General features: G+C 51.0%; 1 protein-coding gene across 1 annotated transcript; it reads left to right on the forward strand.

Annotated features, from left to right (window-relative positions):
- The first annotated feature begins 810 nt into the window (after window positions 1–810).
- GLRA4 (glycine receptor alpha 4) lies at window positions 811–20,367 on the forward strand. Its single transcript, XM_019536294.1, has 8 exons — window positions 811–944; window positions 1,775–1,842; window positions 3,456–3,679; window positions 4,095–4,177; window positions 5,769–5,909; window positions 6,313–6,527; window positions 8,975–9,124; window positions 16,643–20,367. The coding sequence occupies exons 1-8, from the start codon at window positions 866–868 to the stop codon at window positions 16,931–16,933; spliced, it is 1,251 nt and encodes a 416-aa protein (XP_019391839.1). The 5' UTR covers window positions 811–865; the 3' UTR covers window positions 16,934–20,367.
- Window positions 20,368–23,731: the final 3,364 nt, after the last annotated feature.

Consider the following 23,731-nt stretch of genomic DNA (forward strand, 5'->3'; position numbering starts at 1 on the left):
GATTACCTTCCTTTGGGCTTGGAGGATCGTCTCCTTAAGGAGCAACCACTCTCCTTGGACACCTGGCTCCCCTCCCCTCTGGGATCTCAGCGCATCCCCAAATATCCTCCTTAGCTCATTGAAGTTTGCCCTCCTAAAGTCTAGGGCTGCTGCCTTACTGCATGCCTTTGCCACCTTGCACTGGATGGTAAATTCCAGCAGGCGATGATCACTTTCCCCCAGGTGGTCGAGCACTCGCAGACCCCTCACTAGGTCATCACCCATGGCCAGCACAAGGTCCAACAAGGATGAGGCCAGGCAGTGTGGTGCCCCTGGCTCATTCTGTACCTGCTGCAAAACTTCTGCTTCACCATCCAGCATCTGCTCTACTCCCAGGGCAGATGCTTCTTGCAAAATGGTTAGTGGTCTGAACACCTCCATGCTGCAGCACTGGGCACTTCAGCAGCTGCCTGTTACTGTCCAACACTCTCCAGGTCATTCTAAAGACACAGATTAGAGATATGGGGATACATCTACCTGCCCAGTTCCTTGTATCTGTAGTCCTGACACTGACAGGGACTATGCTGGTAGGCTGTGAGCTTCTACCAAGCAGTGCCCTGGCATTGACAGGCTGAGGCAACAGCAGTGGAAGGTTCCTCAAATCAGTGCCTTTGTCCATGCTAGAGATGTCTAGCTCTGAGAACACCAGCCCTTCAATGCCCCAGAAAGCCCTACTCCCTGCCCACCTTGTACAACCCAAAGGCACATGCTGTGGCAGTCCTGGCTGTCAGGGAGGGGGTTATAGCCTGCTAACCTCCCTCCTCTCCCCAGGTTGGTTTCAGGGAAGGAGGAGATCAAGTCAGCCTCCAGGGGTGTTGCCCAGCCCATGTCCCCCTCGGATTTTCTGGACAAGCTCATGGGCCGAACATCGGGGTATGATGCCCGGATTCGACCTAACTTCAAAGGTAACAAGAGCCTCCAAGCTTGCAAACCTCAAAGCAACCCAAACTCAGGGCTCTCAGAGGTGCTGTCTGCAAGAAGGGTAGGAGGGCAAGTAAAGACAATGCTCCTCTCCCTGCCCCACAGGCCCCACTGCTCCAGCCTGGGGATCCTCTATACCCAATACGGCCAGTGCCCCCCGCCACTCCAGCCTTGCAGCCTTCAGCTACTCCAGCCTGGGCATGCCCTATGTCCCTGGTCCTATTAATGTAGTTAATATCACACTAGTGTCTAGTGGCCTCCACTAAGATCAAGACTCAATCGCGATACAGGCTGGGCAGACACAGGGTCAGGTCATCCTTACCCATAATGCCCATGAGCTAAGAAGACAGAACAGACAAAGGGACATGGGGAGGCAGAGGCACAAGAGAAAGGAAGTGACTTGTAACCTGAGTGCTGATTTCGTGGCCAGTTCCATGTTCCATGCAGAAACACAGAGCTCAAGTACCTGCAATTTTAAATGGACCAATGGGTGGGACAGAAACCCACATTCCCATAGGTATATTTGTTAATGCAAGGGGGGAGGGAGGAGGGAGGATCCAGCACATGTACAAGCTTATCCATATATGTATCCATCTATACAAGTGAATGTGTGTGTATGAAAGTATAACAGGGTGTCTGAACATGCATTTACCCCTGTGAGTAGATATGGTCTTGGCATGTCTACATGTGTCATGGGTTACTTTGTGGACGAATGACTGTGTGCGTCTGGGTGCAGATGAGACAGCAGTAGCTTAACTTTCATCTTGTCACCAGCTGCTGTAGGGAGGTTTTGTGTTGTCTGGTTGTTTCCCAGGCCCACCCGTCAATGTGACATGCAACATCTTCATCAACAGTTTTGGCTCCGTCACAGAAACCACAATGGTAAGAGCTGCACCATTGGTGCCTCCCTCCTTTCCCAGCCCCTTCCCATTCCCCCAGAGCTTCAGAGGAGGTTGGCAGGCTGAGCACTGTGCACTGAGCACTGTTCTTCCTTGCTCCAGGTCTTGGGATGTGAAAACTCCAGTGGCCTCAGCATTTGGTCCTGGGTGGCAGACCCATCCTAGTATGAACCAGAGGGTTCCCTCAAACCCACCTCTAGTGTTAATCCTGTGGTTGTTGTGGAGACCCAGTGCCTCTGGCACTGAAAGACTCATAGGGAAGATGCGGGGTGCTTGCAGGGCAAGAGGCCTGAGCAATGCAGGGTGGTTGGGGTGGGGTGGAGGAATGGCAGGAACCTCATAGGGTCAGGAGAGTTGAATGGACAAGAAATCTTGTAAGGAAGGAAACAAGTGACAAGTGGAGGAGGCACTGAATGATGGCAAAAAGTGAAAGCAGGAGCCCCCTTGGAAGGGGAAGCCCTTGAGGAAGATGGGCAGGAGAAGGGCAAAACAAAAATCAGCATCAGCCCCTTCCACAGACAGGTCTTGCTGCTCTGACTTGGCTCCTATAGAAATTACTTATCCCTTATGTGGCAGGCAACCCAGCTGACCCCATGGGTACTACACATCCATCCTGATATGCGGTATGGAGGCCAGCCAACTGTACCTGCTGGCTCCCACACCAGGGCTCACCCCAAGGACCTAAGCTCCCTGAGATATGCCAAGCAGCAGGAGCCCAAGGGCCTCATCATTTGGTTAGATCTGCTGACTGGCTTTCAAATTAGACCTTAATGTGAGACCTGGCTGACTGCTGGTCACTGAAGGTCCTGTGGTCCTTTGTAAGTGCAGGAGGATCCTCCTCTTTGCAGTGAGGCCGACTCCAGAGAGTGTTCAGCCTGATAGAACAGGCGCCAGAAAAATCATAAAACCAGTCCTCAAATCCTTGGTCTGTCTTTACATGCTGGGCCTGGTTTTTGATTGCTGAAGTCCTCTGCTCGGCCCATGTGACACTGGAGGGAGCATGAGGCATAGCAGCTGCTGTGGGAGCTGTGTCCCAGGGAAAGTAACCTGCTACAAGTCTGAATGTTGGCATGTGTCCCACCCACAGAGTGACATGGAATGCAAAAGGAAGAGGGCTGGCTGCAGGAGACAGGGAAGTGGGGCAGGCAGCTAGTGAGAAGGGCAGGGCTGGAAACTGTGTTAGGGCTAAAGTCATTGCTAGACTGATGCCAGTATGGGCCAAAGTCCCCTAATGGTAAAATCCAGTAACACTGCCCGTGTCCCAGCCAGAGGCCCCTGTGCAGTCCCTAGTACTTGGTTTCCCAGTCACACAATACTCCATGTTTTGTTAACCAAATGTGACATGGCAGTAGTCAGGGCTGCAGGACAGAGATCTACGCTGAGCAAGCCAAGACCAGCATTACATCTCTAGACACCTGTGTTTGTCCAACAGCAGCCACCAGCCCAAGAGGTCACACCACTCCCCATCTCTTTGGCTGCCTCTTCCCCAGTCCCACTCATCCTGCTGCCCCCTAGGTCTCCAGTCATGGAGGGCACCTGGAGGAGGAACCAACCCCACTCCCTCACTAGCTATGATGTGTGCCCCTCTTTCCCTAGGATTACCGAGTGAATGTCTTCCTGCGCCAGCAATGGAACGACCCCCGCCTGGCCTACAGGGAGTACCCAGATGACTCACTGGACCTGGATCCCTCCATGCTAGACTCCATATGGAAGCCAGATTTGTTTTTTGCCAATGAGAAGGGAGCCAACTTCCATGAAGTCACCACCGACAACAAGTTGCTGCGCATCTTCAAGAATGGCAACGTGCTCTACAGCATCCGGTACCAGCTGGGGGTCCTGAAGGGTGGTGGGTAATGCAAGTGTCCTTCAGGGGAAAGTGGGAGGGGGTTGAGAACAACTCCAGCAATGCCTGACACAAAATGTGTAACCTGCAGGCTCCATACATGTCTTCCCAGTGGCTAGTATCCTACTAATGCTACCACCAATGGAATTGCTTCTTTAGCACAAGTGATGCAGGCCTGTGCTTGGATTGCTGAAAGTCCACATAGACTGCTCATGGTGAGGGAGTCACCACACCTAGACTTAGTAGGGAAGTCTGTGCCTGCTGTTAGCCCTGGGCTACCAGCCCAGCCCTTCTTTCCCCTCACATTATGGTGCTGCTCTTGAAGACAGCAGGGAGACTCCCCAGAATGTCAGGCTCCAACAAACCTACGCCTTTCTGTCTGCTTCTCCCAGGCTGACATTGATCCTCTCCTGCCCCATGGATCTCAAGAACTTCCCCATGGACATCCAGACGTGCACAATGCAGCTAGAGAGCTGTGAGTACCTGAAAGCACAGGGCCACAGTTGACAGGGCATTGCTCATGCAAGGCAGGTGTGAGGGCATGTCCCTTCAGCTCTCCAAGACCCCCCTCCTCCCCCCTCCTATTTGCTTATCTGTTCCCAGCAGCAGCAGGGGAAGGCAGCAAACATGGGTGTCTGGTGCCTCTTGAGTCAATGGTGGGGGGGTCCCCCAGCAGCTGATCCCACTGGCCATGGGGGAGCCGATCTCACTCACCATAAAAGTGGTCGTGCCACTTCTGGAAGCAGCGCAGCCACTTTTGCTGATGACCTCGCTCCCTAGCCAGCACTCGCAGGGGAGGCCCTGGTGCTTCTGCCTGCCCCACTGTCTGCCGGCTAAACAGGGAGTGTGGCCTGATAGGGCATGCACTGGTGCTCTCAGGGGGTGCACATGCACCCCCGTGCACCCTGTACATGTCACCCCTGCCAGCAGATCTGGCTTTCCCACAGCCTTGCTTAATGTGGGACTGAGGAGCTCAGGCAGCAGGAGTGAGGGGTACTTTTTCAGTGCCCTGGGGCTGTCATAAGGGCACAGCAGGCCCACTTTGCCCATGCACACTGACACCTATCCCATTCCCCTCGCTTGTGCCTGTGGAGGCTGCCAGGGAGAGAAGGAAGCAGGGGTGACAATGGAGTGGGGAGGGAAGAGAGATGAATGGGGACAGCAGAAGGAGAAGTGGAAAGAAGGGGTGAATGGTGGTAAAAATGGAGGGGGAGGGGGCATGCGGAGATGCAGCAAGGGGAACAGCAGGTAAGAGAAGGGAAAGGGGAAACTGATCAGTGATCAGCCATGGGGGTACTGGGATCCTGACCCTGTAGTCAAAGCATCCCACACTTGGGGAGGGGGCGTTCCACATAACAGCCATTGAGAGGCTGAGGACAGGAAGGGGATGTGATAGATAGGCCCTGAACTGTGTACAAGCGCCTGGTAAGAGACCACAGCTGGTAGAAAAACCTGCGTGTGTGACTCCAGTGCTGTGCATGCCAGAGTGACTGTGAGCACCAGCATGTGTCCGTGGTGCAGTATCTAGAGTCTCTGTGAGCACATAGCTCCCAATGTGCACAGTGCATGAGGGCAGGTTTGCTTGCCAGCACATCTGCCACTGTAGGAATCCCTGTGGCTGCTGCCTCTCTGGGCACAGTGTGCACTCAGTTATGACTGCTGCTGCATGTGTGTGCAGGAGCCTGCTGGTGCCTGAGGCAGGGTGGGCTCATGGACACACATTTTTATTTCCTCACCAAACCTTCACCTGGAGCTTCTGAGACATGAATGCCTAGACATTGCAGACCAGCTTGCAGACAGCATTCCAGCACCCCTGGGTAGGCAGGGCAGATCCCACCTCCATTCAGATAGCCTGCAGGAGTTGCCCACTGTGCCAAGTCCTTTACTGCTACATGGGCTAAATATCAGTGGGGAAGTCCTTTGTCAGCACCCTGTAGTGTAGAGACTCAGAGACAGCAGTACAGAGCAGCCTCAGACCTGCTTCTCCAGCACCCTCCCTTTTTAGAGCCACCCAGAGGTTTCCTGTCATTCCAGCAATCCTGTCTCATCTCTTGCTTGTACTCCAGTTGGCTACACCATGAATGACCTGATATTTGAGTGGCTAGAGGACCAAGAAGCTGTCCAAGTGGCAGAAGGCTTGACACTCCCCCAGTTCATTCTGAGGGATGAAAAGGATCTGGGATACTGCACCAAATACTACAACACAGGTGAGCGCCCAGCAGGACCATGCCCCTGCAGCATCAGAGCACAGGTGAATTGCACCTCACCACTGGCAACAGAGGGGACTTAGAGGAAGTTCCAGTTGGGAGCAAGAGAATAATTCTGAGTTGTAAAACACCTTCAGTAGGAAGAATGTGAGGGAGGAGAGAGCAGGGAACACATCCCTGAGTTATAACTTGTCCAGGACAGCAGGGCTCACACACTGGGCCCTTTAAGGATCACACCTAGTCCAGGCCTTGGGGTAGCATCTTTCCAGAGTCTCAGCATGTGTGCCAGGTTCTCAAGAGTCTTGAAAGCTTCTTGATGATGGTCAGGTCATCATAAGCTTTCTAAGGGTTGCCCAGCCCTTGGGATTGTTTTTGCTGATGTGCTCTAGGCCTTTCCTCGCAGGCAAGTTCACCTGCATCGAGGTGAAGTTCCACCTAGAGAGGCAGATGGGCTACTACCTGATCCAGATGTACATTCCCAGCCTGTTGATCGTCATCCTCTCCTGGGTCTCTTTCTGGATCAATATGGATGCCGCGCCTGCCCGGGTAGGGCTGGGGATCACAACTGTGCTGACTATGACCACTCAGAGTGCGGGATCCCGGGCCTCCCTCCCAAAGGTCAGTGGCTGGGGGGGTTGTTTTCTTTTCTGTGATGTGGCAAACTGCAAAACTGCTGACAGCTGCAGACAGAGAAACTGCCACTGGAATGGGGGTGAACTGCAAGTCATGATAGAGGGGAACCAGCAGACTGCATGTGGAGCCCAATCCTGAAGCTGCAGGTTAGCTGGGAGGGGCACTGTAGTCATGTACAAAACTGAGGTATTCGTGTACAACACTGAGGTATTTCAGCCCTGAAAGAACAGGTTGGTTTGCAGCTAAGGATCAAGGAGCCTGGATAGGGATGAGCATGAGATGGTCCCTCTTCCCCAGCAGTGCAATGCCTTGTGCAGCCTGTGGTCATGTGCTCCTTGTTGTATTGTGCAAATGAAGGTGCTTCAATTTTTGCCTTCCTCCTGCCATGAAACCTCCCTTTTGGCCAGGCCTGCAGCTGCCAACACACACAGCCCACCTGCTCATGAGAACTATTTATAGTTTCCTAATTCAGGAGAAGGATTCTTCTTCCTGCATCCAGTGTGTCTGGAAAATGACACTATGGCTTCTCCATGGCCTTATTAGTCACATAACCACATGCACAGAGAGAAAACAAATGCCAGTAAATCGAGGATTGCTCTAAAACTGCCTAAGTGAAAGAACTGAAGATGCCTCACTCAGGTACAGAGAGGGGCAATAGGCAGTAGGAGTGGGCAGGTCACTATTGTCCAAAGAACCTAAGGTATAAGTAGAACACGTGGATTCCTGGGCCTGCGTGTTTTAACCCCAGTAGAAATTGTTGCCTTTAAAGCAAATAAACAGTCTTATGGGTGCACTTGCAACCCTGGCACTGAACCACTGAGAGTGAAATTGGTAATAAACTTCTGAGACTCGCTTCCTTGATCACAAGCATCCAAGTGGAAAGACATGCAAAGAGGGCACAGACAGGCAGAAAAACAGACAGGCTGGGAAGGAGGTTCCCACTCCTTCCTATCTGAGTAATTAAAGGGCAGTTAGCAACTTAAGAAAGGAAAAAAAAACTTTGCTTGAACTCCAGGCAGGATTTATAATGAACTCAGCCCTGTCAGTGCTGGTTTGGTGGGGAGTTCAAAATCTCGCTCCCTGTTATTTTAAAGCTGATGGCATCAAGGTTTTGTAAGGGATTTAAAATGGGTGTATCTGTCTTTCGCTGAGGACAGGGTTATTCTGAAGGCTCTTCTTCTCCCTGCTCTGATGTGATGATGAGAACCAGCTGTGGTTTATTTAACACTGGAGGGACTGTGTTGCCCTCACTGAGATTGGACCTCTGTTGACTTGATGCTGCACAGGCACACAACAAGGGGGACACTGCCCCACAGAGCAGGAATAGGCAGCGGAGGACACCACTAGCTAATCAGTCCTGCCAGATGGAGGCTTCTGCCTTGAGTACAAGTTAAATGTCCTAGAAGCCCTTGTCCTGCTGCCTGCTCCTTTAGCATAAAACTATTGCAAAGACCTGCAAGACTAGTGGTCTCTGCTCAGTGGTGTTTGAGAGTGGAATAGCAGCAGATGCTGCAGGTCAGGATCAAGGGGTGTTGGCAGAACTCTTTGGAAAGCCCAGGACTTGGGATCTCCAGAAGCAGGACAGAAGTGTGAAGGTGAAGTTCACTTGGCCCCTGCCTGGTCATAAAGGGGATGAACAGCCCTTCTTCTTAATCAACCCTAGAACTCACTCTTCAGCCTTAAGCAAAGGAATGAACCGGAATACTTACACCCCAGGAGTGAGCGGGGTCTTGGTGCAGTCAATGCAAGGGAGACTGCTCATCTAGCAGCACAGGGCAGCAGGGAGCTAGAGCTGGCCAAACCTTGCAGCAATCAGCACTGATGGGGAGTGAGACCTTCCTTATCCCTGGCAGCTCAGTGGCTCAGAACGAGCATCACGCGGTGGAGGGCTGAGAGAACAGAGCCCTGCTGCCCTTCTCCTTCTTGGCAGGGCTTCAGGGGGCTCAGGGAAGTGGGGAAAGCAAGGACAGGAGTTGAAAGCTGCTCTATATTAATAAAAGCAGGAGCTAGGAGAAGGCAGAGGAGTGGAAAATGTGTAAAGTGCTGCCTAATTGATTTTCTCTTTCCCTCTTGTCATGACCCATTGCTGGTAAAGAAGCTCCTGAGCGAGACATGGCTGGCACAAATCAGTGACAGGTGCCCTTCCCCATCTCTCAAAGGGCCACCTCACTAGGACAGCTCCTAAAAAGGGCAGGACAGCACTGCCCTCCCTTCCTGAGCATAGTCCTCCCTGTGGGGCAGAAGAGAGAGATTAGCATGTGGGGAGGGACTGGAGTGAGAACAGGGGCTGAAAAAGCAGAAGGGAGAGACTCTGGATGAGTGAGTACTTTGGGAGGCCTGGCATCAGGGGCTGCCCTCATCCCTGCCAGCTGGGCATTGCTGCCATGTGTTGCCTGATGCCTCACAACCCACCTGGCCCCTGGATTCTGCAGGTCTCGTACGTGAAGGCCATAGATATCTGGATGGCAGTGTGCCTCGTCTTCGTCTTTGCTGCCCTGTTGGAGTATGCGGCTGTCAACTTTGTCTCGCGCCAGCACAAGGAGTTCATGCGGCTGCGCAGGAGGCAGCGGCGCCAGAGGATGGTGAGTCCCCTGCTCCGGCACAGGCTTCAGGGAGGCTTGCCTCCTGCCCCACTACGGAGCTGACCATAGCGGAGGGACACTCACAAGCAGGGGTCTCTGTTCCCAAGTGCACGTCATTAACCGGGGCCTTCCTGGGTTCAAAGCAGAACCACCCAGAGCTTCTGCTCCAGGGAGCCATGAGCCCAGGACAGCTCAGTGAACTGTCTCCTGTCTCTGGTGACCTAACAGGATGAAGCTTGGGAAGCTCAGCAATCCTGTAGCCCAGTGCCAGGCTGGGAGCAGATGCCTGCCTTCAAAAGAAAACTGGTGTGGCATCAGACTGGGACTTGGAGCAGGCCTAAGCCCCAGTAACTGGGTCCATTTGAAGCCTTTACTTTGACATGAAATCAGGGGAGATGGTGGGATGCCTGGGACCTGATAGCATCTCATTCCTGCCAACAGTGGTCCACGTGATCCCAGGTCTGAAAAGAGGGCTGCATGTGTTCATGCACTGACCAGGTCAAGCCAGGGCTGGGAACCAGCAGCTCAGCCCTGAAGGTCTTGCTGCCCTCCACAAGGGCTTTCTGGGGCTAATCCAGCTTGCACAAAGACCAAGGAAAAATTTACCTTTGGCTGAGGTAGGGCCAGGTCCATGTGGAGAGGAAGCCCAAAGTAGCAGTAGCTCTGGCCTAGGTGCTAGACATGATGCCTACCCTGCCCCTAGACACTTGTACAAACGGGAGGATAACACCTCTGCTAAGCTTTTGAATGGACTGGATGTATAGTCCTCTGAGATCTCCCATGGGGACCCCAAGCCTGGGCCAGTGGACACCAGGTAGCCTCCCTCCTCCAGCAGGAAACCCCATTGCTCTCACTGCTGGAAGGGGGCTGAAAAATGTCCTCTCTCACCGCTGCAAGCAGTCCCAAGGCCACAGTTACTGGTCCATTGTCATGGCAACAGAAGGTACACCGCTGATCAAAAGTCAGGGCAGCAAGTGTGCTCTCAAAGTGCAGCAGCATCTGCATTTTGGTTGCCTAGTGACAGGGCCCAGACAGGGTCTGCTTGTTTGTATTGGGAGTTGTAATCTGAAGTGAAGGGTCCCCTGTCTGTACACACCTGAGGCTGGGGAGCATCCATATATCAGACCCATATGCTGCCTCTCACAACAGAGGCCAGAAACCCCAGCCAGACCGGAGCACGAGCCTCACCACGTCTGCGCCAAATGGAGCTGTGCCAGCTCCGACACCAGCCCTCACCTCTGCGGCTGCTTCCACAGAGCCAGCTCTGACCTTGCTCTGCCTGCCCAGGCAGGGGCTGAGCCCATGCCCCTTCCCGGCAGTGAGAGCAGCCCCTGCCTGTAGTCTGCCAGGAGCTGGGTCAAGCTCTGAATCTGGGCAGGGAGCATAAACAGGTGGAAGGAAGGGGCACAACATCATGTCAGAGGATGCTGCAGCCAGCAAGCGAGGCGGGGAGCCTGGAGGGCAGGGCTGCAGGGCAGGTGCTTCGCAGTCCTCCTGCTCAGTTTGTCACCAAGTTCCATTTCCCTCTTCCTAGTGGCCTCATTAGGTTCCTAGGGAGCTTGCAGTGACCTCTAGTGGATAATGTATTAGTGGCAGGCTTCAGGCCCAAGGTAAGGCTCCCTGGAGGCAAGCAAGTTCAGGCCACTCTGAGGCTGCTGCCCTCAGCACTTTCAGGTCAGAGGATGCATTTTACACACACTGGGCATAAACGCACCACTCAGTTGGCAGGGCAGAATGAGATCTCAAGTGCATCAGCCCCAAGCTGTCAGTGAGCCCTGCAACAGGATGGGGACCCACAGCTCCCATTACAGCCAATGTGAGACCAGAGCACCCAGTCCCTCACAGACTGAGGAATTTGGTCTGCCTAGCTCCTGGCACCATGGCCACCTGCTAGGGCTCGGCCCTGAACTCTCATCCATGCAGACAGCTGTGGAAGCGCTGGGCTGCAAGAGGGGCTCTCCTCCACATCCTGCCACTTCATTCCCCTCTTCCCCACATCACAGGGACCCCCCTCACCCTATCCACTCTACCTTCTGTCACTGGGCTCTGTGCTCAGGCTTTGGTGCTCTGGCTGGCAGAGCCATCAGTCCCCCACTTTCCCATTTGTTTGGTCAGAACTGTGGGGTGTAGAAAGGTCTGGCCAGCCAGACCCCAGCCCAGCCTGGAGCAGCTGAGTGGCCTGTGCAGCAGCAAGCTTGCCTACAAAGCACCCTCTACATCCTGCAGCCCCAGTTCCAGTGTAAAAGTGCATCAGCTACTCTCCTCCTGTCCCACATTCCACTATGGCTCAGTCCATTCTCTCCACCTGGTATCCATTCACTATATGCCCCCGCAAACCTCCTATCTACACCTCCTTCCATGGAAATGTGGCACAGGCTTTTTTGCTGAGGATTGGTGCATTAGAGGCCTAGCACTCCAGCCCAGCAGAGTGCGTCCAGCATGAACGTTCAGACATTAGGATGGGTACACAGATGGTTCTGTTTCAGTTTAAATGATGGGCAGTGTTATATAGTGGTTAGGACATGGCAGGAGTCCATAGGTTCTAATTGCAGCTCAGTCACTGTGTCATTATCTGCCCATGGTCAAAACACCACTCGTCAGGGTCTCAGCTCTGCTTTCTGAAAAGGGAGAGTAATGATACCCTCCTCACAAAGCAGCATTACTTAGAAGATGTGTCAATGATTCAAAGAGTGAGATGGCCCATCTGCAGTACTGGGGTTATGTTTATAGAATGTTATTTATTGCACCGTTCTGTTGGGGGTCTCCAAGCACTTCATCAGGGGATCTCAGGCTGTGTTTCTGCTGCAATGAAGGGCATTCTTGATTCAGATCAGAACCACAGGAGGCCAGCCATGGGCAGTTGAACCTAGACGGGAACCTGAAGTTGTGCTCAAGCTTTCTCTCTGGGTTTACAACCCATGCTGCCTTGTCTTAGTTGCTCTTTAAACAAAAGTTAATTAATGTGGGTTGGCCATGTTAGATGTGGCAGACGTAGCCCAGGAAGTCAAGGATCTTGCCCAAAGCCATACAGTGAGACAGTGACAGAGCCAGGGATAGTCAGAAGGGAAACTCTTTGTGTTGACTGCCTGCCATTGAGTGCTTTGGGGTCAGAGGAGGATTTGAGGTAACAAGATGAAGACAGGTCCTCAGTGCCCAGAAGAGATGGGAGACTCCCTGCAGCAATGCATTCATTCCCTGTTGTCAAAGGGACACAGCTCAGCACAGTAGTGATATGTGTGCTGTGTGGAGAACTCCCATCAGGTGAAGCCGGGTAGGACAGGTGGATGCAGGTAAATAGTGCGGTAGCCCAACTGCTGGACCCAATACAAAAGCAACAAGCCTACTGTGTGGGACAGCAGGGCAGCACAGGTGGTATCTCTGGGGCTGGGATCGAGGTTATACTCTGGCAGGTCAGAGCAGAATGGGGCTTTTCTGGGTGGGGTCAGGACTGTTGCCGATGAATTTGTAAGAGCTGCTCTAGGGCTCATGGGGGCTCTCAGAGGCACCGTTCCAGGAGTTTTACTGTCAGGTGGAGTCAAGCAGCTTTCTTTGCTGCTGATGACAATCATTTTAGCCCAGGACACTGCTCTGTTGCTTCCCCTCTGGGAGCTATTCCAAGTCCTCTCTGCAGGGCTCTTGGCACCTGCAGCTATGGAAAGCCTCACCCTTTCAGCTCACCCCTGGCTGCCTGCCAGCTGCCTCACTGTATTCAGCTTCCCCAGCCCCCCCTGGACCTGACCCTTCCAACCACTTACTGGGCTCAGAATCCAGGGATCCATAATTCAAAAGAGGTCATGACAGCAGTCGCATGCTGGACACTTGTGGTTTCCATTCTGCATAATCCCTCATCAGCATATTTTTTGCAGCCTCCAAGTAGGTGCTGTCCTTTAAGTGAAAGGCAAGCTAGGAATTCTGTGGTCTCTGTTGATGTTACTGAAGATTCAAGCCGGTGTTGCTGAGCGCAGAATTGGGTCTGGATGGCCACTCCTAATGGTCTGTCTGTGCTGTTGGAAGGGCTCATTATAGTGTTGTTCCTAGGTCTCCTGACAGGATTGAGTTAGATGCCAGCCCCTAACTGAAGCCAAAGTGCAGCTCCACTCTGAGAAGTATCTATGCAAAGCTGGCACCTCCTTACTCAGTGGATCTCTGCTCCTCAGCTGCTGGAGAGGCAGAGGTGCTGATGGAGTGACTGAAGTCTGCATACTGCTTTTTGCTTCTGTTGGCCCTGCAGAGTCAGTAGACCAAAGTTGTAATGCCCTGGGGCTGGCTCCTGGGTTCAGGCATTGTGGACCAGAATAAAGCACCAGGACCTGCCATTTTCAGAGGGGCATCACAGCCTGGTTTCCAACTCCACTAGCTTTGCCTGTCAGAATTTGCAGTGATACAGATGGGCTGGTGACCAGACATCAGTAGCCAGAAGTAGGGCAAAGGAATGAGTTGGAGTCTGTTACTCCTCATGCCTCCCCCCCTCCCCAGGATCTAATATATAACATCAAAGGAGGAATTCTCCCCCTGTCGCACTTCCTATGTGTCATTGAAACAGTAACCCACAGCCATAAAAGCCCCTTGGCTGGTCAAGGGTAAGGAGAAAAATGACCTCATTTCACCACTGAAGAGGACACTGCCTAGGTAGGCCCTCTTTGTCTTGCTTCCCCCTTTGCCTTCTTGAAGCTGCAACACACAGGTCTCACCCTGGACTTCTAGCCCTTATGACTGAAAAACATATCCAGCTGTAAGGCAACTGTAACCAACACAGCACGGTCTGCCTGAATCTGCAGGCAGCCTGAAAGAACACTGCTGAGAGGAGTTAACTGCTGTGGCCATCTCAAGAGGACTAGACATTTGAAGTCTGGTGGACAGCACACACTTGATGAACAGCAGTTTCCCTTATAAGTGTTCCCCTGGCAGCTCCAAATGCCTCTTCAATGCAAAAGTCCCCACCACACTTAAGAGTCTCAATGTGAGGTCAGCCAAAAGCAAAGAGTGAATAGCAAACACAGGAGCGAACAGGAAAAAGGGCTCGGGCTGCTGTGTTATTTGTGGTGTCTAATGGCTCATCCACACGTGCATTTTACACCAGTGGAAGCCCAGCTGTGTTGATGTAACAAGTCAGTGCCAATGTGCTACAGCTCTTTCCTTTGCTGTAACTGGTTTATCACTGTGGAGAGTTTTACTCCTGTTGGGATCAGGAATACTTTTGCACTGGAGTGAGTTACAGGGTAGTGATGTGTTCCAGTGGAGATCCTCCAGCTGCCTTCCCACACTGCTTTGGGCCACACCAAACCCACCTCTGCTGCTCCAGGGTCACAGTGAATCCAGACCTCACTCTTTTAACCTGCAGCTGCCACCAGCTTTCCAGTACCCTGAACCAGAGTGTCATGGATGGCAGGGACCTGGTTGCAGAATTTTAGCTCATTCCTGCTGACACAGCAGAGCCACAGCCTGGAGGGAAGAACTTTCTTTCTAGCTACAAAGCCTACAATCTTCTGATTGCAGCAGCCCTTCCCAGCAACAAGCCAAGCCTCTGTAGATGACACACTCATTCAGGGACTAAGGCCACGTCCAAACTAAGCCCCAATCCTAGTGGTACAGACCTCAGCACATACAGGCAAAACTCCTATCATCCATGCCCTTTACTGGTTCAACTTACCCTGTTTTCCACCAGCTCCACAGGTGCTTAAAGCAGCTCTGCACATCTGCATTAGCCCCTAGCACAGCTGCCAATTGATAGCTGTAACTGGGATACAGCCTTAATGTACATGAGGCCTAAATAGAAATGCAAGTTCCAGGTTTGACCTCAGGGTTTGCTGATCCTCTTCCTGGAAGTGCAGGCTCCTTCAGTGAGGAGGGGAGTCAAACTTCATTCACTTCTGGAGCTTACAGGGAAAGCTGAGACTATGGTTTTAAAGGGCACAGGCTCTGTCTGGCTGTATAGCAGCCCTGCAACATATAATATTGTTCCCAGCCACCCCTCTCCCCTGGGACTTGCAGCCTACACTAAACCTAAAGAATGGCATAAATAAATCTCTGTAACAAGGGGGAGCTAATATCACTAATGTAACAGCTCCCTCCTTTCCACACTGGGAGGAACTTGTCTAGCAGACAGGTTAACCCTGTTAAAGAAATATCCCAGGCAGTGGGCCTGTGCGAATAGGGAAGTGTTCAATTCAGATTTGGATTCCACCAATTCAGAGGACAGTGATTTAATTTGGAGATTTGGATCATTGTCCCAAATCGATTCGGCTGGATTGGCTTCGTAAGATTTAGCACCGATTCAGAGAGATTCAGTGATTCAGCCAAAGACTAATGGGGAATCACTGAAATACCCATAACTTTGTCATTTTTGGGCAGATTTGGATGAAAACAGCAGGGACGGTAGCCCCTTCTAAGGGCACAAGGCCTGCCAAGTTTCAAGGAGATAGGTGCAGAGGTTTCTGGGAAACTGCACCTGAAACTGTTGAAAGCAGAACGCGTGACATGACTTTGTGCGTATGTTAAGGCGCAGCAGGATGAAAATCTGCAGGGATGGTAGTTGTTTCTATGTCTCTGCCCCAGAGCACTGTGATTGGAAGAGGACCCCAGGGGGCCCCAGTCCTTCCCTCCATGGCAGGAGCATGAGTGGCCCCATTTGCCTCTTTTCCCTTCCCTTCCTCTCCCCTCCACCAGCCTTGCTGCCATGGTCATTGCTTCCTAGCAGTGGCTTCAAGCCCCACTTCCTGTGGGCAGCAGCACCAAGGTGAGGTTGGGGGAGTGGTTCTTGACTGGCCCAGAGCCCATGAGTTTGTTTGCATAGGGCCCACTAAAGGGTTAATCCAGCCTTGTCTACTATCTCAGGACACAGACAAGTCTTTAAAGCACTGATGCCAAAGGCCTGTGCAGGACTCATGTAACCCTGGCCTTCCAGTCCTCTCCCCAGATGGATATGGACCCAGCAGTCGTTGGTGGGGCAAGGCAAAGAAGGTAGAAGTCACAGCTCCAAGTTGCCAGGGTGGGGCAAGCACTTGTATCATTTGTTTTCCTGGTGGTGTTGAGGTTGCACTCTTATGCATTTGAGCAGTATACCTGTGCTTTAATCTAGTTTTGTGGGGGAATAGAATACATAGGGATAGTGAGCTTGGATGCGCACTCACACAAACCTGTCCATCTCTGCCTGTGGGATGCACATATAGAAGCCACAGCTCTGATCCTCCAATGGGATCCATAGGCCCAGAAACAATCCTGATGGCTAAAAAAGGGCTCCCTGCAGCCAGATTTGTTAGCTTGACCCTTGTATTGTGCAAACCAGGCTTATCAATATGTATAATTATATTTAGTAGTTATATGTTACATGCCTGCACTAGTACCTGGAACATACACACAGAAATGTACACACACCTGTCTGCCTATGGTGTATAGATGGAGCGTGAGTCATCAGTCACCTAATGTACCATGCTCATGCCGCACTCTTTGATGCCTGTCTCTGGGCAGTGACTGAACTCAATCGCTGTTTCCCTTTTTCTCTTGCCTGCATCTCTTCAGGAGGAGGAGATTGTCCGTGAGAGCCGGTTTTACTTCCGTGGCTATGGCCTCGGCCACTGTCTACAGGTGAAAGATGGAGGTGCCATAGAGGGTCCCAGCATCTACAGCCCTCCTCCCCCAACTCCACTCCTGAGGGAGGGAGAGACAATCCATAGGTGCTACATTGACAGAGCCAAGCGGATCGATACCATCTCCCGAGCTGTCTTCCCCTTTGCCTTCCTGGTGTTTAACATCTTCTACTGGATCATCTACAAAGTGCTGCGGTCTGAGGACATCCACCAGGCACCCTGATGATGGAGGAGGAAAGACATTAGACATGGAAGCTGCTCCCTCTTTTTTGTCTTGCGCTCACATTGCTGTGTGGGCTGACCCCTTCCCCCCAGCACCTGTCGGGACTCAAATAGCTTTGCCTGCACCTTGGTTCTCTCTGCCCCAGAACTCCCAGAACCAGCTGAGAAACTTGATCTGCCTTTCCAACCTGGACATACCACATCTACCAACACCCTAGCATGGTGTTAGGAGTCACTGCACTGCTAGAAGCAATGTCCTGCATAATCTAGACATGCTGTATCCCCAACACGCAGCATGGAGTTGTGAGGGCTCTACGCTGTAGTCATTCATAACCGGGACATACCCCATCCTTCTCTGCAGTGCAGTGCCCTCGGGGCCATGCTACTGCCTTCCATTGCCGAGACATGTTCAATCGACCAACACTTAATCAGCATGGTGCAATAATGGGGGATGTTTCACTGCTGGCAGCACTGTCATTCTTATATCCAACACCTTCCATCTTTCCAGTGCCTCAGCATGGCATGGGAGCTGCTTTGCTTCTGTGCTGCACAGCCTGAAAGTGTGCCATCTCATGACACCACCCAAGTGGAGAGACAGAGCCACTATCCTCCATAACTCAAACGTGCCCAGGCCCTAAAGCTCCACCTGGGTGAAGGGGAGGCACTGTGATGCCAGAGGTGCTATAACATGCATATGGCACTTCTGCCAGTGGCCTAGCATGATGCAAGTGGGCCCTGTGTTGCTGGAAGCATTGTGCCCTGTATGCCTTCCACCTTCTCCACCTGGCAACAACCTAGCATGGCAGTTGGGGGTGCTGTATTGCTACGAGTATTAAAGAGATCTTGAGCACTTCTTACACAACTGGCAAATACCATCATCCATTTGCGCTTGTAAACCAGGGCAAACAGCAGTGCAGCAATGAACACAAAGGGGTCGGACAACTTTTCCTCAAGTATTTTTTACCCAGAACTGTCTATCATCTAAAGAACTTTCTCCTATTAATAATAATCTCTTCTAAAGTCCTTGGCAATCTTGTCTCCTTGCTGTTTCCCTTGGTTCTGCATGGCCATGGGACAGAGACACTCACTGGGCTGAACCCCTTGATAGCATTTCCAGCTTGAGGGCAAAACACATGGCCTTCCCCAGAAGGGCTGAGGAGATGAAGTCGGAAGGTAGATGGCTGCTAGGCTGAGAACACTGAATCTCAGCCTGCTCTGGAGAAGGTTCATTGTAAAGGAGAAGGCATCACTGGCCTGTCCCAGGGGCCATTTTTTTATTTTCCTTATTCCATGAGGTCTCCTCATTCTCTAGCCAATTCATTCCTCTCCTTCCCCAGGCACTCTCTCCCAATGATAAAGCAAGCATCAAGGCTTGTACCTTATATTGAGCCCATATATTGACCAGGTGCGAAGTGGAGGAGAAGGTTAAAAGAGTAGGAATAGATAATGGCCCAGTCCTGTAACTGGGGAACAGTCACTGGCTGCAGTGGGAATTAGTTCGGCTCACTGCCACAAGGGATATGCGATAACTGTTTGCTACTGGCTCTGAGGGGGTGATGGGGCTTCTTGTCAAATTCCAGAGAGAAATGGGTCTCTGGACAGTGGCACCTATGGTCTCTTTTGAGGAGCTGCCATGAATGGTGGTGAGATCAGGATGGATCCTTCTGGGGTTGGAATAGGTGAAGGCATTTTTCCACCGTAAAGGGAGCAGGGAGGATAGGAGAAGGAAGGACTGGCTTTGCCCATCACCTCTCATTCCCCTCTTCAATACGCTTTTCCCTCTTCAACCCCACTCAAATACCTAGATGATTTTTCATAGAGCCAAATTCAGCCCTGGGATTTCCCTACTCCAATTTGAGAAGTTACGTTAAGGGTGAATTTGGGCTGGTTTATCAAGTAAATTGGGTTTTAAACCTTAACCTTTAGAATTCTAATCATTTGGTGGAGAACAGGCCCAAAGTAGCTTGGAAAAATCCACTCCTCACCCTGAGAAATAAAAGCAACAGGAAACATTCTGTATAGCTGGGTCCTATAACAAGTGAAAAGCTGTGTTTCTGCTCTCACTCTGGTGTTTTAGGCTGTCTCACTCCCTCTAGCCCAGATAGAGCACAGCACCTGCAGAGTGCAGGTGAGGAAACAGGGAATTGCCCAGTGGATAAAGGAAAACTGGCAGATGAAGAAATAGTCCCAGAAGCCTGTTACAAAAAAGTGCAAGTCACAGCTCAGCAAGGGGCGGGTGTCCCTTTAAATCTTGGCATGCCAGGGACAGAGCACCTGGCACTGCAAAGGGGGCAGGGCCTTGGCACACTGCACAGTGCCTTTCTTGTTGTTGATCTGGTCCAGATGGGCAAGCAGCACAAACCCGCCCTGTTGAGGGACTTCAAGAACAATGTCCCAGGGACAGTAACAGCCGAACAAGGGAGTCTGTCTGACTGGAGCAAGGCTGGTGCCAGCACACTACCCCGGCCACCACTGACACAGAATCAGAAAGACCCACCAGGAACACAGGAGGGCAGCATTGCTGGTCAGGAAGACAAGGGGCATAAAGCAGCTCTCTCTGCTATGGTCAGAAGCTCTAGCTCCCTACTGAAGTCTGATGCTGAGCATTAGGTACTCCAGCTTTCATGGTGATGGGCAGCATCATAAAAACCACAAGAGAAAGAGAGAGACAGAGAGAGAATTCTCTCATATCTTACCCACTAAGTTTAGATGCCTAAATAATATCAAAATAAAGACATTAGGGTTTAACCTGGGGAATCTGCTCAGCACTTCACAGGATTGGGCTGAAACAGAGTACAGTACTTTGTTTTAACGTCCCATACAAATACCAGGTAGTGAATTCAACCTCGTACCCATCCTTTGGCTTCAGTTGGTAGACAAAAATTACTGTCCCCATGTTACAGACAGAGAAACCAAGGCAGAAATGATTTGGTCAAGGGAGTTGTGGCTGGATCTAAGGTTCCTTGATGACAGACCAATCTATGTCAGAACTTCATTCAGCCACAAGACGAGTCAAACTCTGTCCTGACCTTTTCCACATGCCACTTAGGTTTACTGTATATTTCTCTCCTCCCATCTTGTCTTGCTGTCCATCCTGAATCCCAGTAGATAGGCTTGGCTTGACCACATTCTCACATTACTATTTACAGCCTTTCTTTCTTGCCCAATGGAAAAGGGCAAAACTGGAAGAGAAAGAAATGGGGTATTTGCTGTCCTGGAAGCCTGTTACAAACAGGCTTTGAGGTCATAGGAAGTGATAGACCAGCTGGCATCACTTTCTCTGTACTACAACACTGCTAACTTTTTTTCATGGTACCGATGACATTAGAGGCACCAGAGGTAAATAAACGGTATGGCCACTATAGATACTTCAAGTTTTAAAATGATGGATTTTTAAACAGCCTTGATCTTCCTATACAAATAAAATATTTCTGGGTTTTTTTGTTAATATTTATAGTGTTATTTTTAGTGAACAGGCTTTATTTTAACATGTACTCAACCTTGCCCATGTACCTGCTCCTACTTTTAAAATGAGACAATGACATGGAAAAGTCTTCTCCAGCATCTCTGGTCCCTAGTGCAGATCTGAAAGCTACAAAAGCATCTCCTAGAGCACATGCTTTCTATCCTACCAAAGGACCCCAGAACCTGCCATAGAGAAACCAACCTTTCTTATGGTCAGAGAATTTGCTGTCCTTCTTTCAAACCTTGATGTCCTCATTCACTCTTCCATCCAAAGACTCCAGCAGTGCTGTGATGGGAACTCTCTCCTTTGACATGGGAGAAAAGTCAACCAAAATGATCCTTCAGTTTTCCACTGTCTGCTGCACATCCTTGTCCCTTTACTGCTCACAGATAATGACATCCCCCTTTAGCTCAGATAATAGAGGAGTAGTTGGCTTTTGGAAGCTCTTCATTCCACTGGGACTGTGATGCCCCTGTTCAGCACAGCAAGAATCTAGGGACTCTAAGTGGTAACAAAACAGTTACAACATGCATTGTATTCTTAGTCTGAAGGTATCAGACAGACTATTCTCCAAGACCATTAGGAAACAGAGGCTTCACTAAGAGCTGTTCAGAATCAGACCCTCAGGAAATGCAGCATGGTCTTAGATTTCAGGTAGGATCTCACTCTGATGAGGTTCCTCCGATACTGGCCAACATAGGCAAACATGCCATTCATAGCCTGGCAAGGAGGTTTGCTGTAATTGTCTAAACTAAATGAACAGAGCTTAGCCATTTCTAAAAGGGAAACTTCTTTATGCAGGTTTTTCCTGTTCTGAAGACAGGATGCTGTCTGAGAAATGCATCACACATTACTGCCATTTTAGCATTGTGCAGTGTTGCATTACAGAGGCTGTTCTCAAGGGTTCCTTTTCAGTAGCCTTTGTTTAGATGAAAGTGTAACAGATCTCCATAGAATCAGGGAGAAGTAGGGCTGGAAGGGACCTCTAGAGGTCATCTAATCCAACCCCCTGCCTGAGGTAGGATCATCCCAATCCAAACCAACCCAACAGAATGCTTACCTAACCTATATCTAAAATTACACAGGCACCCCTGCCACACAATCACAAAGCACAGCACGCTAACAGGTCACAGGACAGTGGCAGCCAATGTCCTGCTGCTGCAAGGTTTGTTAAAATACATGGCACATCCCTTGCTCCAGAGGGAATTGTGATGCCATCAGCAGTGATAACAAGACAGCCCAATACCAGTGCTGCAGGAGGGAGGAAGAGGACCTTGCAATGAGGGACCTTCTGAATGCCATGCCAAATAGATATAAGCCCTGCCAGGACTCTGAGCTGAACATTAGGTAGTGCTGCCCCCTGCTGGTGTCTTGTTGGTTTCTGAAAGAAACGTCATTCCCTTGAGGGCTGGATGGCTCCGAGGATGGGGAAGGGAGATTTCTCAGAGTCCCCCTCCATTGTTCTAGCATTGTTGTGGCCCCACAATAGAAGCAGGAGAGAAGATCGGCTTCTGCTGTGTCACCCACCTCTGCCTGGATCTGTGGTGCAGCTGTCAGCCCTGCACTCCTGCAACTCCCACCACTGGTAGAGGCATATCTGCATTGGATCTGAAAGGGGAGGGAGGTCACCTGGAAATCTCAGTGTAGACCAGGAGCTGGCCAGCAGCCTCATGTTCAGACCCCACTCAAGGCATCAGTGACAAAGCCTTTGCCCTCTTCATGTTTGCTCTGTGGCTTGTGTGAATGGACTTAGGGGGATGGGACTGGAAAGTATTTCTTGTGTCACTGAGCCACAGGAATCACAGGCAACCACATCATGAACCAGTCAAGCCCTAGAATTTGTGACTTCATGGCTATATGTCCCCATTACTATGCAGCTCCTTGTCAGCAGAGGGGCCTGCACAGAGTTCCCCTCACACACTAAAGGTGGCCTCTCCAGATCAGAGCTGAAACCCAGTGGAGAACCTGACACTTTGTCCTCTACCATCACCTCCCATCAGTGCTAAATTCCCCCTTAGCCATGCATTTAGGACACACTCCAACTCTGCCTTCTCCATTCTCACCTCCTGAACAACTTCAAAAGGGACAGGGCAGGGCAGGAGACAGGATGCTGTTCCTGTCAACCTGGGCAGATAACACAGGCTGAGTGCACCACACCCCAGCTCTGCTACACTCTCTGTGGACACTTGCTCCATCCAATTCATCTTTCTCTTGCCAAGGGTGATCCTAACCTGAAGTGCCTTGAGCAATAAAATGCCTGTAGAATATCTAAAAGTCTGGGTCTCTGAAAAAATGCAGGCTACTGCTGCCTAATATAAAAAGAGAACCTCGATAAAGCACTGTAGGAGGTCCGATTTGTACCTGTGAGATCAAGTCAAATGCATTCAGCTCTCCCAGGGGCCACTGAACTGGCAGTGCAATAGATGGCTGGGTGGGCAAGGAAGGCACATAGAAACAGTATATGCATAGACTTACTAGATGGTAACAAATGCCTTTTGTGTGTTTCAGTCCATTTCAACCTAAGCTCATGAGTGTATGGCAAAGCCTGCACTCAGGACTATGTTGTTTCCATACAGGGATGTCATCCCCAGTCAACTGGAAACAGTGCTCCTGGCTTTCCCTGCTCCAAGGTTGTTAAAGCAGCGCGAGCAGCAGCCTGGACTGGAGCTAGGAGCAGCCGGAGGGAGGAGGCGGCCTGGCAGGAAACTGCATTTAGATGTCGTTATCTCCATTGGTGATTTTTCTGACATAATTGGCAGCAATTGTCACATTTCATTAGAAATTCTAGGCACAGGCAATGAGTACTGCTGCCCAGCGCACAGGGCCCTAGAAGGGAAGCCTCCTGCATTTGCTGACAGTGGGGTTGGGGTTGCATTTATCCTTCCCTTTGGGTTTAAGCCCCTCCCTGGCCAGTCTCTATCCCCTGTCCTCAGGCTCCTCTGTGAAGCTCCAGTCACCCTGTTTGTAAGCAGAAGCTCCAGGCTGAGCCTAAAGCCTTTCTGAAAGGTTAGGCTGGCCTTTTCTCTTTAGCTACCTCTCCTGCCTGACAATCTTACTTCTGCCCTCTCTCCATGTCTCTCAGGCAGGCTATAACCTTACCATGGACCTTCAGCAGAGGGTTTGACTTCATTACAAGGTAGCCTGTGCTATTACTCAGGTGTTGCCCCTCACACCTCTGCCATTTATGTACAAAACCCTCTCACCTGAGGCTAGTCATGTTTCCAACGTGGGCCAGCTGGCTTAGCTGAGAGTTGTGCTGATACCTTGCTCCATTGACAGCGGGTAAGTACTATAAGCGCAGAAAGTCCTGCAATGCCTTCCCAATTCCCCACC

Source organism: Crocodylus porosus, unplaced genomic scaffold (genome assembly GCF_001723895.1).
Source record: "Crocodylus porosus isolate Cpor-Errol unplaced genomic scaffold, CroPor_comp1, whole genome shotgun sequence".
Lineage (NCBI taxonomy): Eukaryota > Metazoa > Chordata > Crocodylia > Crocodylidae > Crocodylus > Crocodylus porosus.

Excerpts from the sequence above, each read along its gene's own strand:
- GLRA4 (XM_019536294.1), top strand. The coding sequence starts at position 866 with ATGTCCCCCTCGGATTTTCTGGACAAGCTCATGGGCCGAACATCGGGG. Across the intron at positions 1,843-3,455 it reads CCGTCACAGAAACCACAATG|GATTACCGAGTGAATGTCTT; the intron begins GTAAGAGCTGCA and ends CTCTTTCCCTAG. Across the intron at positions 3,680-4,094 it reads AACGTGCTCTACAGCATCCG|GCTGACATTGATCCTCTCCT; the intron begins GTACCAGCTGGG and ends TGCTTCTCCCAG.